The sequence below is a fragment of the Sparus aurata genome, chromosome 21, assembly GCF_900880675.1.
Source record: "Sparus aurata chromosome 21, fSpaAur1.1, whole genome shotgun sequence".
Classification (NCBI taxonomy): domain Eukaryota; kingdom Metazoa; phylum Chordata; class Actinopteri; order Spariformes; family Sparidae; genus Sparus; species Sparus aurata.
In genome coordinates, this window is record NC_044207.1 from 29,600,990 (window position 1) to 29,616,454 (window position 15,465).

The 15,465-nt window shown below is 41.6% G+C and overlaps 1 protein-coding gene across 2 annotated transcripts in view; it reads left to right on the forward strand.

Moving 5' to 3' along the window:
- The first annotated feature begins 2,774 nt into the window (after positions 1-2,774).
- Positions 2,775-15,465, forward strand: part of LOC115572007 (vasoactive intestinal polypeptide receptor 2-like) — a 41,528-nt gene continuing 28,837 nt past the window's right edge. For both annotated transcript variants that reach the window (XM_030401736.1, XM_030401737.1), the window contains exon 1: positions 2,775-3,070. In XM_030401736.1, the coding sequence (XP_030257596.1) occupies positions 3,020-3,070 (51 nt within the window). In that variant the 5' untranslated portion in view covers positions 2,775-3,019. The remainder of the gene's footprint in view (positions 3,071-15,465) is intronic.

Consider the following 15,465-nt stretch of genomic DNA (forward strand, 5'->3'; position numbering starts at 1 on the left):
CTTTGATTGCATGAGCAGGGAGAGGATGGATATGGGTTACTGGCCAAACTCTCCAACCTAACCAGAGCATAAGCACAACGTTGTGAGGAGAGACATTAAAAAATGTAACCTAAAAAACCTTAAAGGGATATTCCGGTGTAAATTTAATCCATGGTCTAAATCACCGTGAAACTGTGTTAGACTCCCTCTCGAGAGATCAAGTTAGCAGACCGCTAATTTACGGAGTTTTATCAATCTCAGAAACGACCGCACGACAACAATACACTGCAGTAAATGGATCCAAATATAAACTGCCACCAAAAAGCCACAAATAATGCTCAGAACAGCACCAAACTTCAGCAACAGTACAAATAGGGTCTCAGCACATAGTCCGGGGCATCTAACCTCCGCTAGCTTAGCTGGATTTCTACTGAAAAGCTGACTAAATTTACCACTCTTCTGCAGCAGCTTCCTGTTGACGGGAAGTCCCGACGAGTCGATTACCGAGTGCAGTAGAGTTCCGCGGCTCATGGATGAAAATGTATGATTATGACTCCATGGAAAAGCAATCAAAGTTCATATGTGTCTTACCTGCCAGTTTATAACAGTTATTATCGAGAGCGGACAGGGAAAAGAACGGAATTGAGCATTTCTAACCGCACTTGGTAATCGTCGCGTCGGGACTTCCCCGACCCGGAAGCTGATGGAGGAGAGTTGAAATCTGTTTTTAGCATCCCAATAGAAATCCAGCTAAGCTAGCGGAGGTTAGATGCCCCGGACTATGTGCTGAGACCCTATTTGTACTGTTGCTGAAGTTTGGTGCTGTTCTGAACATTATTTGTGGCTTTTTGGTGGCAGTTTATATTTGGATCCATTTACTGCAGTGTATTGTTGTCGTGCGGTCGTTTCTGAGGTTGATAAAACTCCGTAAATTAGCGGTCTGCTAACTTGATCTCTGGAGAGGGAGTCTAACACAGTTTCACAGTGTGTTAGACCATGGATTAAACTTACACCGGAATATCCCTTTAAAGCTGCAACGTAAAGATTCTTAGGAGGCTCTAACTCGTGAGGGTTTGCAGAATGGTACTTTGCCAACATTTACTCTGGCGATTGAGTTTAATCATGTTGTGCTTTGGTCACCAGCACATGTCGCACATCTCATGCACAGTTGCTGCAGGATCAATGTAGTTTACACCATGTTTCTTGTTTTGCATTCATTCAAATATGCTTCACATATATGTTCAGAGTTCCTGTGATGGGAGCCTCAGTCGCGGGTCGTTCAGAGAGTGTTTGGACTCAAAGTTCACAGTGTGTGCCACACAAACAAACCCTGGTTTTGACCCGGCGCCCCTGTTGTGCTGCTCAGCCTCCATCTATTGTGGGAGAAACATGTCACGCAGAGCTTCTGTGTCGCCCCGACTGTCTGCACAGAATGGGGCCATTAAAAACAGGGCTGGATGGCAGCCATCGTAGTAATTAAAGAGGTGGATAGAGTGTGAACTGCAGATGTTAACGCTGTGTGCCAGCAGCTACCAGCGAAAACAAAAAGCAATTATGGCTTTTGCAAAGTATTTTTTCAGAAATGTGGGTCAACTGTCTTTTTTGAACACAGTCTCTGTCTTGTAGATCACCTTGTGAAGGTTTCGGTTTCTGCAATGACATGTCGGCCTCTGGAGTCACAGAAACAGGCTGTAAACAACATCGACATCGTGTTTTTTATAAAATTGATGTGATTGCTGTGGAAAGACAAAATATTGCGTCCCTGTTTTTATCTTTACAAACCAAACAATCAATCGATTAATCACCAACATTTGAGAATCGTTTATTGCACTCTGATAATTCAAAACGAACTCCACCTCAGCCAACGGAAACAGTAAAATCCTGCTTTTATGTCATAATAACCTGTATTAAAAAGACAGTCACAGAGAATGTTTCTATGCATTTGGTCTCTTTTATTTTAATACTAAGTAATTAAGTACAATTTCCTGATTATACTGTTCTTAAATGCTTGAATACAGGACTTTTACTTTGAAGGTTCCAGGTTGGTAAACACTGAGTTTAGGACCATCAACGGGATTATAGACGTGTTCACAGCGGTGTGATTAAAAGTGCCCAAAAGTCATACTTGAGTAAAGCTGGAAATATTGTGTGTTAAAGTTTTAAAGTATCTGATTTGACATGTACTTAAATATAACAAGTAATTATCTGGTGATAAATGTACTTTTGTTTAAAAAGTACAAGTACAAGTTACTCAAACATACACTGTAAGTTGTTGAACTGTAGTTTTAGTGTTGACTTGGCGACTTGGCCAGTTATCAAATCTGATATTCAAGTAATCTGCAAAGTAACTAGTAACTAAAGTAATCAAATCAATGTAGTGGAGTTAAATGTATAATATTTGCCTTCAAATGTAGCTGAGTGGAAGTATAAAGTGGCAAAAAAGTGGAAATACTCAAGTACAAATACCTCAAAGATGTACTCAGTTACATTCCATCACTGGTGCACAGTCAGTTCTGTAATGGTCTTCTCACACACTCATAGTTGTGTAAAGTAATAAAGTAATACCAGTAATAAACATTAAAAAATAATTTCTAAAAGAGACAGGAAGTCAATGCAAAGCTGCTGTTTAGCTTTAGCTTTATTTTGTAAAGCTGAAACTGTGTACATCCTAGATTTAAAGAAGTCATGTTTTTTTTGTTGCCTGTTACACTGTTTTATTTTGAAATGCAGCACAGGAAGTGTGTGTGCTGGTCGCTGCTGACTTCACAGCTGAAGGCAGCTGCTGGTAACTGATCTGTCTGCACATTCAGCTCTGTGGAGGTGACCAGTGTGGATACAAGGCATCACCGGCTCTGACTTCTTCCTCCTCTTCTTCTTCTTTTTTCACTTTTAATGGAATTAAAGAATCACTCTGAGCCCGTTCACAGGATGAAGAAGTCTCAGGTGGAGTTTAAATGAATCCTGGCGTGGAGTCCTGTCATAGTTTGAGTTTCTCCTGTTGGGACATCAGAGGTTTCCTTCTACCTGAGGAGTAAAAAAGATGAAAGTTTGGCTCTTTGTCACCTTGTGTTTCTCTGCGTGTGCGCTCACGGTGAGTCTTGTTTCTACAACATTTACATAAAACTGAATACTAGTGGTGTTTTATTTAAAACTCAGATTATAATGTACACACATGTTAAAGAGGGAAACAAGGTAATAGTGACATATTGTACATCCTGCCTTTTTTATGTTCATATATCTGGAATCTGTTGTTTTTTTAGACCTGTATTTGTGATGAAACAGCAAAAAATTATCTCTCATTATCTTTTTAAACATTAATGGATTGTTCTGTAAAATATCAATGAAGGTTACAGTGAGTAATCAGTCTCCTGAGAGCAAAAGCTGATATTTGAATAACTGTGCACGCCTGGTTTCTATTTGCATATGTGCTGTTTTTCCACAGTGTTATATCACATTTCACTGGATGGGATTGTCTTTTTGTGTTGGTTCTCAACCTGAGGATGAGATCATTCCCAGGAGTCTGCAGATGGACGTGGAGAACAAATTAAAATCACATATTTTAAGTTTTTATGAGCTCTGTCTGCAGGACGTGATGTGAGCAGTCATCGTTTCTGTGAACCACAAGGTTGATATTTGTACCAAACGTGGTATGTTCACATCATGTGCGTATTAGCCACCTTTTACATCAGGAGGTGGAGGGGAAGGTGGTGCTGGTCAAGTTCCACTACTAGGATGCCTGCAGACATTTCCAGGATGTTCTTCAAGGAGACCTCAGGACATTTCCAGCTGTTTTTGTTGCATGAAAACCAGATGTTTTTAGGAGACCTCGGGACATTTAAAGTCGTTTTCTTCTGTGATTGTTTGTAAGCCAAGCCGTGTTTTACTGAGACGAACTGGGTGGTTTTTGTGTCTGCACCTGAACTGTGATGAGAGAGAAATAGAAAAATTCAACCAACAGATGTAAAAGTTGCAGCATGACGAAACGTTCAGTTTGAGCTCAGCTGTGGTTTTTTGCAGAAACTTCTCTCAGCTAACAATTATTATTATGACTGGTTGGTTTTTAGATGTACCGGTGATGTCATTCTCCTGAAATACAAACTTTATTGAGTGTGTTTGTGGGAGACAAAGTGTGTGTAGGTCATGATGACCAACCTGGACTTTTAGGGGTCGCGGATCGATAAAGGTTTAGATGATCTGACAGTTTATACGACACCAGTGTGAATATATCAGCTTGGGCTTTGAAAAATGCAATTTAGTTGTTTTATTTTAATCAATTATTACGATGAATCTCTCATGACAGCAATCATTAGCTGCAGACTTAGTTGTGTACGTCTAAACCAGCTCTCGAAAGAACCCAAAGACCCCAGTAAACCACCAAATACTCATATTTGAGAAGCTTCTTTGCTATTAATTGATAATGAAGTATGATTGAGTTTACTGAAATTTGAGGTGTAATCACATTAATCACACAACTGTGATTATATGAGCAGAAGGATTTTAATTAGCGCGTGTTTTGATAGTTAATTAGTCATTTTTAACTCATTTATTCAAGTGAAAACACCAAAACATTCCTCTCTTCTCACATCTCAACTGTGAACATCTGCTCATTCTTATCTGTGTCCGCTTCGAACTGCAGGTCGCACAGGAAGAAAAGAAGCACATTGCAATCGTCTCCTTCAGCTCTGAAAAATGTTTTCTATTCTCTTCTGAAAAAACGGCAGAGAAAGGAAAAAAAAGTCAGATTAATAGATCATGTATACAGTTTGTGTGTGTGAGGGAGCTTGAGGTTTGCCTGAAAGCATTTCTCTTTTCATTAATTAAGATCATTTGTGGACATAATCTCCAAACGTCCTGCAGCTGTTGTCCCACTTCTGTTTCCAGTCTCTCTCACTTTAGCGCTGCCCTTTTACCGTGATAAACACTGCTCTGTGTGTGTGTGTGTGTGTGTGTGTGTGTGTGTGTGTATGTGTGCCTCCTATGACTAAAAGCAGACCAGGCTGTCAAAATGTTGTCGTCACCCAGAGCAAATGTGAGGGTCTAATTATCTAACAGATGAACGCTGCCACCCCAGAGTACACGAAAATCTTTTCACATGAGCTCAGAGTCTCCTGCCGCCCGCTCAGGTCCGGGCTCTCTCTTGCTCAAGGGCACTCCAGAAGGAAGGATGCCAAACACGAACGCTCGGTTGCCAGAAGGAATCTAATCCCACATGTCATATTAACTACTTGTATATTAGCCGTGAGGTGGAGAAGATGGTGTCGGTTGCGGCAGCTAAGCCAGAGACCACTGTTCGAGCCTGCGTTTCAACATTTGTAAGCGTGACACCACTGGATGTTTTTAACAGGATGATTCCAGACATCCAGATGTTTCTGCTGTGACTTCAGGATTATGTGGCGGGTGTTTTTAGTCAAAACAAAGTGTTTTTTCTGTCGTAAGCACAGTGTCAGAACAATAAGATTGAAAATAGAACCTAAAGTAACGTAATGTGTCTCCACATCTGTGGTTTGCTGAAACATTAATTGCCATCGTTCATTTTGCCAATTTGGTTCAAGTGGGACTTTTTTTTGCCTTTGAAAAAGCTTTTTTCAATATCAGATGTTCCTTTTTTCCTTTATTTTTCTAGTAAATTCCAAAGAAAGTCAATGGAGTTTGGTTTGAGTGTTGTGTCTGATGTCGGTCTGCAGCGCTACTGACACGATCACTGACGTCTTCGTTCGTCCCCGGACTGAGAACCTCTGGCTTGAGCTAATATTTGCTCCTGCACTGAACCGTCCTGTGTTTGCTAATTCCCTCTGTGTGTGTCCCAGTTTGTGCCTCATCATCTGCAGCCTCGTCGCAACCAGAGGCCAACAGGGACTCAGGTGTGAGCAGGCTCCCCGGGCCACAGCGGTGCATTCAGCTCGTGTGTCTGTGCAGCCCAGACCCGACTCAGCACGGAGGACTTTAAACAGAATCTCAGGAACGTGGAATGAGAAGCAGGGGAGGGCTCATGTTGAAAAAGTGGTGGCGGATGTCTGAACACATCTGCTAAACAATCTTACATCACACCTGTAAATAACTCTTTAAAGGGATATTCCGGTGTAAGTTTAATCCATGGTCTAACACACCGTGAAACTGTGTTAGACTCCCTCTCGAGAGATCAAGTTAGCAGACCGCTAATTTACGGAGTTTTATCAACCTCAGAAACGACCGCACGACAACAATACACTGCAGTAAATGGATCCAAATATAAACCGCCACCAAAAAGCCACAAATAACGCTCAGAACAGCACCAAACTTCAGCAACAGTACAAATAGGGTCTCAGCACATAGTCCGGGGCATCTAACCTCCGCTAGCTTAGCTGGATTTCTACTGAAAAGCTGACTAAATTTACCACTCTTCTGCAGCAGCTTCCTGTTGACGGGAAGTCCAGACGAGTCGATTACCGAGTGCAGTAGAGTTCCGCGGCTCATGGATGAAAATGTATGATTATGACTCCATGGAAAAGCAATCAAAGTTCATATGTGTCTTACCTGCCAGTTTATAACAGTTATTATCGAGAGCGGACAGGGAAAAGAACGGAATTGAGCATTTCTAACCGCACTCGGTAATCGTCGCGTCGGGACTTCCCCGACCCGGAAGCTGATGGAGGAGAGTTGAAATCTGTTTTTAGCTTCACAATAGAAATCCAGCTAAGCTAGCGGAGGTTAGATGCCCCGGACTATGTGCTGAGACCCTATTTGTACTGTTGCTGAAGTTTGGTGCTGTTCTGAGCATTATTTGTGGCTTTTTGGTGGCGGTTTATATTTGGATCCATTTACTGCAGTGTATTGTTGTCGTGCGGTCGTTTCTAAGGTTGATAAAACTCCGTAAATTAGCGGTCTGCTAACTTGATCTCTCGAGAGGGAGTCTAACACAGTTTCACGGTGTGTTAGACCATGGATTAAACTTACACCGGAATATCCCTTTAAATAATCAACTTTCAAACCATTTTTTTGTCAGGGGGACAAACCGATTCATGAGCTGCACAACACAGAAGAAATTAAACATCTTTGAATGTAGAAAGTCGCTCTGTCGCACCATCCAACTTTATTACACCTATTATCTATAGATAATCCTTGTAAAAAGACATAAGGACATAAGGACGATGAAGCAGTTTTTGTCACTGATGTTAAAAAAGGGACCTGGAGAATCTCACAGGTTTCCATTTTAATGCCAGAAGAACAGAAGCAAACCGCCTCAGCTGTGCAGCGCGTTCACTCGCCACTTCTAACAGGAAGTTTGACACAAAACAAACACGCTGCGAACAGTTCCACGCGCTCTGTGACTGACGAGGAGCCGAGAGGAATGAAGACATCATGTTTCCTCCTCGCTCAAATGAAACGAACCGATCAAAGAGAATGTAAAATTAACTACACGGCTCCTGTTGACAAGAATTTGCCGCGCTGTTTAATCAACATGTCGATACGGAGGCGTTGCGTTCGCTCACTCCCTCCCCGACGCCTGAGTGTGATGATCGGCGTGCGCCTGCTGCTGATTCATGGCAGAAAACTGTGTCACAGTGCAAAACAAGCAGATAATAAAAGTTTTTCGAGTGAGAGCTGCATTTAGAAAATAAGCCTTCCACTGCTTTGGAAAATAATAGATACAGGCGGCAAAAAAATCAATGATGAAACAACGCTCGCCGCTCTCATCTTTTTTACTTTCGCCGACCGTCCATGCGTTCAGCCCGTCAGCTCGATCGATTCTAATTGTATATGCTCCAGACTAAAGTGTTTGAGAGCTTGTCGATTTTCAGCGAGGAGAGATAAAATGGCACACGGCGCTGTGATGAGGGGGAAACAGCTGGAGATGTTTCCTCCACCAGAGGTTGAAGACTTGATGGAGAGGTCAAACTGTTTGTACAAGAGCGGCAGAAGGCTGATGATAATAACAACCTGTCGAGTCCGTCTCTGGGTCAGCCGGGTCCAGGATCTGCAGCGGGTCGCCATGACTACAGCCCATTACCTCTGAGAACACCAGTCATCATTTACCCGACCGCAAGAGGACATTTATCAGAGAACGGTAAAAATAGGCTTTTTTTTTCTTGGTAGTTGCATGAGACAGACGAACGGTTCATATCATCGACATATTAAAGGTGTTTTTTCGGACATCACGCGAGAAAAGGTTGATGGAAATGGCGAAACTGCAAAGAGAAACTCCTTCCTGCGACACAGAAGATTTCACGCTCACATGAGATGGTGCAGATGCACGTAGTCGGAGATGGAAACACCTTTTCTTCAACATTTAATTCCCGACTTATCAGATGTTTCCAGTCTGAAAGAAGAGATGAAAAACAGTAACCACTCATTAAAAGTTCTAGGGGAATTTTTGAAATGCTCAGCAGTCGTAATGTTCAGATTGGGCTGTACGACTCTTACTGCTACAAAAACGAGACGAAAAATATATATAACTATAAAATAAAATACTAAAATACTATATACTAATGGGTGCCAAGGACCTAAAGGAGATAATAGAGAGACGAACAGTTCATACCGCGTCTCCATTAGCACGTATCGACATATTAGAGGTGTTTTTTTCCTTATATCACGTGAGGAAAGGTTGATGGAAATGGCGAAACTGCAAAGAGAAACTCCTTCCTGCGACACAGAAGATTTCACGCTCACATGAGATGGTGCAGATGCACGTAGTCGGAGGTGGAAACACCTTTTCTTCAACATTTAATTCCCGACTTATCAGATGTTTCCAGTCTGAAAGAAGAGATGAAAAACAGTAACGACTCATTAAAAGTTCTAGGGGAATTTTTGAAATGCTCAGCAGTCGTAATGTTCAGATCGCGGCTGTACGACTCTTCCTGCTACAAAAACGAGACGAAAAATATATATAACTATAAAATAAAATACTAAAATACTAAAATACTATATACTGATGGGTGCCAAGGACCTAAAGGAGATAATAGAGAGACGAACAGTTCATACCGCGTCTCCATTAGCACGTATCGACATATTAGAGGTGTTTTTTTCCTTATATCACGTGAGGAAAGGTTGATGGAAATGGCGAAACTGTAAAGAGAAATTCCTTCCTGCGACACAGAAGATTTCACGCTCACATGAGATGGTGCAGATGCACGTAGTCGGAGGTGGAAACACCTTTTCTTCAACATTTAATTCCCGACTTATCAGATGTTTCCAGTCTGAAAGAAGAGATGAAAAACAGTAACGACTCATTAAAAGTTCTAGGGGAATTTTTGAAATGCTCAGCAGTCGTAATGTTCAGATTGGGCTGTACGACTCTTCCTGCTACAAAAATGATACGAAAAATATATATTACTATAAAATAAAATACTAAAATACTAAAATACTATATACTGATTGGTGCCAAGGACCTAAAGGAGATAATAGAGAGACGAACGGTTCATACCGCGTCTCCATTAGCACGTATCGACATATTAGAGGTGTTTTTTTTCTTATATCAGGCGAGGAAAGGTTGATGGAAATGGCGAAACTGTAAAGAGAAACTCCTTCCTGCGACACAGAAGATTTCACGCTCACATGAGATGGTGCAGATGCACGTAGTCGGAGGTGGAAACACCTTTTCTTCAACATTTAATTCCCGACTTATCAGATGTTTCCAGTCTGAAAGAAGAGATGAAAAACAGTAACGACTCATTAAAAGTTCTAGGGGAATTTTTGAAATGCTCAGCAGTCGGCGGCCCAAACACACTTAATGTTCAGATCGCGGCTGTACGACTCTTCCTGCTACAAAAACAAGAAGAAAAATATATATAACTATAAAATAAAATACTAAAATACTAAAATACTATATACTGATGGGTGCCAAGGACCTAAAGGAGTCAAAAGAGTGACACAGTCCATGTCAGGTGGAGGTTAGGGGTTCTTGGAGAAGTTAATTCATAGGACTTTCATTTTTGTTGCACTTTTGTTTGTTAATTATGAGATAATGTGTTGTGTTGTAGGCGAGGTGAAACATGACAGCGACACGGTTGGTGTGATAAAGTGACGGCCCGCCTTGTGTTTTCCGAGCGGTTTTGATGTTGGCGCCGCTGCCGACAAGACAACCTGATTGTTTTCTGTTTCCCTCCTCCACCAACGAGAGAAAAAACCTCCAGTCAGCCTTCATTCTTCTCAGATTCTGTCAGGAAAGAACACAGAAATTAGTTTAACCAGGCCTGTCCAATAAAAGACCTGCTAAATTGAGGACCAAATCCCTCAAGTTTCTCTAGATGTTCATGTCATCGGGTTGAATTTATTGCCTTTTTTCCAAACCACCAGATGTGTTGTTTGCATCTCCTGTGGTATTAAATGATTAAGAGCGTCTACATAAAGAACAGCAGGGCTGATAGAGGACTGCAGGGGGGGATTAGCGCAGGTATTTCCACCTCCAGACGGATCAACAAGAAGCTTCAGCATCCACAAAAAACCTACACCGCAGTCAGGCATTGTCTCTTCCAATCATGAAGCGAAGGGCCCACTGCGAATTTAACGTTGCCTTTAAACAACGAGGCATCAGGGAATCGGTACAAAATCTCTACTCCCACTTTAGCAGCAATCAAAGCCGCACACACCTTCGGTTAACGGGGGAACAACAGAAGGGGGAAGAGCTCCAAAGCGAGCCGAGCCTCCGAGCCGACAATCAATTCTCCAAAGATTTAAGCATCACTTTGAAGTTTGATCACCGTAACAACTCATTAAAAGTTCCAGGGGCTTTTAGAAACGCTCAGCAGTCGCCTGGCCAAACACACTGATGCTCAGATCGCGGCCGTACGTCTCTTCCTGCAAAAAAAAACCACCGGCGGAGAACATTTATTTAAAGCCGTATAAACAAAGCTGGCTGCATCAAACACGAGGAGCTCAGATCTGAGGGATGCATTGATGGATATATTTTTACGCTTTTTGGGCAAAGAAATGTACAAATGAGGTAAAAAAAAAAAAAAAAAAAAAGCTGAGGCGGTGCCAGGTGATACCTGCGGTGCTTGTCGGTATTTTAAAGGAAACAAATTGGATGAGTCACCTGAACCTCACACAAGGGCTGCAGCTGCCTTTTCGCTCATATGGTAATGTATTGATTTGTCACTGCCAGGCTCCTGTAGCCAGTTCACCGCTGTGTACAAAAGTGGAGCATGTTTCTTTTTAGTGGAAGGAAATCAGCAGTGTTCTTTTATTTCACCACCTCTGGAGTCTTTTAAGTGTTGCAGGGCGATGGAGATAAATATAGAGCTGCACGTCTGAGGTGTGCGTGCAACCCGGTCGGTTTGATAAGTAGCGACTTGGCCGAGGTTAACGCGAGTGTGACGCAACATGTGAGATACACGTAGTTTTTAAGATTTGCAGCAACATGTTGAGACTCTTTCTTGACTTGCAACAGTTCAGTTCAGTGTTTACGTTCATGTGACAAATACACTACGACGCTCTTCTTACTCCTCTATAGCGCCAGTGTTGCACGTAAATGCCTCAGCGGGCATGTTAGCAATAAAACTTAATATACAGTGTCCGGTTAGACTTTCAAAATAAAGCTTTCTGACAAGCACTTCACATATGACGTCTTTGTGGACTGTTATGATGATGTGAAACAGTTTGGTTAGGTTAAGGAAATCAATATAAAAGGTTAAAATCACAACATTCAGTAATAATAATAATAATAAACTTTATTTCTATAGCACTTTTTAAATACAAAGTTTACAAAGTGCTTTGACAGACAAAGCAAGAATACAATTTACAATTTCAAAATCGTTTGCATGAAATGTTTGAAATAACAGAGGAATGATTGAGAATTGGTAAAGTGGGTGAGATAAAAGAGATGAAAATAAATAAAGTAGGCGAAATAACAGACATGTAATAAATAAAATAAACAAAAACACGACTCAAAGACAGTTGGAGTAAAAATAAACATACAAGGACCACATCACATAAACGCAAGTCTATAAAAGTGAGTTTTAAGAAGTGATTTAAAAGAATTTACCGATCCTGTGTGCCTTATCTCCTCAGGCAGTCATGTAACTTACATAAGGGAGGTTGAAAAGAACCCTTGATTAAGTTAATCAGGCACCAAAACTTGTGTTTGGGGATATTTAAGTCATGTAATGTAAGTTTGCTCACAATACATACGCTCTATGAGCTGTCTCACAGCTGCCAAGCCAGGAACCACTGTTCCAGACTGCGTTTCAACATTTGTAAGCGTGACACCATCTGATTATTTCTGACCAGATGTTGTGATGTTTTACAGCCGTGTTTGTTGCAGGAAATCCAGATGTTGTGAGCTAAAAAACAACATTTCTGAACCCATCAGTAAGTTCCCGACTCGTTCTCGCTCTTTACACTTCTGCATCGGAGCTTGTTTGCTGAGGTAAGAGCTGAAGATCAAACTCATGGATGTGTAGCGTCACGTAGAGAATTTAAAAGTCCGTCTCATATTGGATTCAGGAAATCTGCTGACGTGCACCTGAGGGAAGAGAAGCAACTGAGGTCCAGCCGGGCTTTCACATCAATAATTCAGCGTTCATCCATCGAGCTCGTAGTTAAACTCAGCTGATATATGTTAGAAGACGGCGTTTGAAAGGGAGAGACATAAAAAACGGACTTTCCACATGTGAATAATTGATCGTTGTCAAATTTAGACAACCTCTCTGATTGTGTAGAAGCCACTCCTCCATTATATCTCCATTACCTTAAACACTGACACTATAAGTTATTGATCCTGAAGTAAAAGCAGCAATACAACAGGTGTAAAAATATTCCTTTCAAAATAAAAGACCTGCATTCTGGAGCAAATTTGAATTACTTTCTTACTTTATATTCTGCTGGGTATCTAAATCTATGATAATGTAGCAAATTAATAGTGGATTTATATTTTATATCAGTAATCTAAAATCTGCTACGTAACTAAAGCTTTGAATTCATGCAGTGGAGTAAAAATGACAATATTTAATATCAATATTTAAGTGTTTTGACACTGAAATTTTTAGAACAAGCACATTGAAATGTTACTTGAGTAAATATACTTACTTACACTCCACCCCTGAATGTTTTGTCGAGTTAATATACTAAGTTACTTTACACCCAAGTCCTTTTTTTAGTAAATGTACTTAGTTACATTCCCCCACTGAATCTTTTTTGTTGAGTAAATTTATACTTAGGGACATTCCACCTTAGTAAATATACTTAGTTACATTCTACTTAAGTGTTTTTTTTAGTAAATATACTAAGTTACACTCCACCACTGAATGTTTTAGTGGTAAATATACTTAGTTACATTCTACTTAAGTGTTTTTTTAGTAAATATACTAAGTCACACTCCACCACTGAATGTTTTAGTAGTAAATATACTTAGTTACATTCATCACTGAATGTTTTTTGACTAAAAGTACTCAGTTCCACTCTTTAAACCTCCAGCCACAGACGTGTGAGTGTAAATAAATCAGTTTTAATGTTCCGTATCATTCGGCGTCATTACTCACTATTATGATGTATAATATTACTGTACTCTCCTTGTTGTCCCATCAGAAATAAACGCCTGTGTCATTACAGACGCTGCAGGAGTCCCCATATGTATTTTGTGAGGGTGGGGGCGATGGTTTTCTCCAGCTTCACATTCTGGAGAGCTGTTTGTTGTCGTTGTATTTAGGCCACAGAAAGCAGCGAGGCAGAACTCATTATGATTAAGCACAGAGCTGCGACTCCTCGTGTGGACTCGCTTACCAACAGTAGCTTTTGTGCCGGCAGCACGAACACTAACACAATGAGAAGAAGCGCTCGCTTCCATTATACGCAGCCAGCGCACAACAGAGCAGAAGATAATAGAGGTACTAAAAATATTAACAGCTCTCTGCGGTGTTGGTGTCTTCTAAGTTCTCATAATCCACTCCACTGAAAGGCTCTTTGTGCTGTAAATCACGTTGGAGCGTAACAGCATCGGATAAATAACACAAAATGGGATTGACACTGCTGATTGTCCCCAAGTCTGGCTTTGTCTAAAGAGATCCCATGAAAGACAAAAAAACCGAATCATTCTCATGGATTATGTAAAATCCTTTTCAACAGAGCACAAACATTTAATCACAGTTTTCAAAATAAAAAAAGAGGCTCATTAATTTCCCAGAACATTTGGATACTTTACTTTTTTTTGCAGAAATTACTCAAACAGGAGGAAATGTTGCTCCAGTGAGTGTTGCTGTGTCTCAATTCAGGGTCTGCATCCTTCAGAGAGACCTCGTTAACCTCGTCAGCCGTTGTTAAACGTGACGGTCTAGCCTTTGGAGCATTTCCTGGTTGTGTCACCAGATATTTTACCCTTACGTCACGATTTCTGCCACCCAGGCCCGCGAAAGTGACGAATCTACGTCACGCAATGTTGCCATTTTCTCTCTTTCTTTCTGCTTTTTCGAGCGTGCAAAGAATCTTGGGACATGTGAGGCCACGAAGGAGAGTAGCGGTGCATCCTCCATAAAAGAGGGAAAAGGAGGACGCATTTGTAGGGCCCTGCAACGTAATCGGCCTTCAAATGCTCCTCTGAAGGATGCAGACCCTGAATTGAGACACAGCATGTGTGTGGCAGCAGGATGGTGGATGTAAACTACAGTAGTGAAGGAACATGTAATCCGGTGCACCGGTGTGGCTCACTGCTGTATTTTTGATAACATTTTGGCACAAAAGCAGAAGATATATCAGGCTGCCTATCCATCAAACTCTGCTGTATTTGAGAGTGAGAACGGGATGTTTTCTGCCTAAACGTAACCGGACCACGAGCATGGTGCTGTCATAACACAAAAATCAACATAAAGAAATGTGGCGTTGCAACATGTCCGCGGTGAAGGAGAGGAGAAGGTTTTGGTGAGTCTGACCTCTTTGAGTGAAACCCTGAAGCAGATGGAGGAGCCGGCGTGGAGTCGTGCCTCAGGGCTCCACTCTGAGGTCAACAGTCATATCTGTGGATCCTCACCGAGGCTTGTTTTATTCATATGACTGAAATTCAGGGCAGCAGGCGCCTGCAGGTCACAATAGCAGGCTTGTTACCCAAAGGACCAGCTGGACAAATGAACGAGCAGCGGCCTCCCCTCCCCTCCTGCTAACCGGCTCTGCGTGGCGCCCTTGAGCAAGGCGCTGAACCTAAAAAAAGGCCCTGCGTGAATTTCCGAGGACGGAAAAAGTGTTTTTCTGAGATCGCAGATGCTGAAAACTGAGATAAAACTCAAGTTACAGAGTCAGACGTGGAGCAAGAAAATGAGCTAGTTGAAGAAAGTGCAGCTTCATGGTGCCCTGAGTCGCCCCTGCAGCGTGATTACTGCGATAAAACAAATCAGGAAACCACATTTTTCCTCTGTGTGTGTAATCTGATCGACCGAAGAGGCTTCGCTGCCCACAAACACATCTATGATAAGGACTGTGAACACTCTTTGTATCAATCTGTGAGGATCAGATGCACGACTACAGCTGCTCGTTTGTTCATGTCTGATGCCACATTGACTCTCGAGGCGGTTTCGCTGAGGCTGT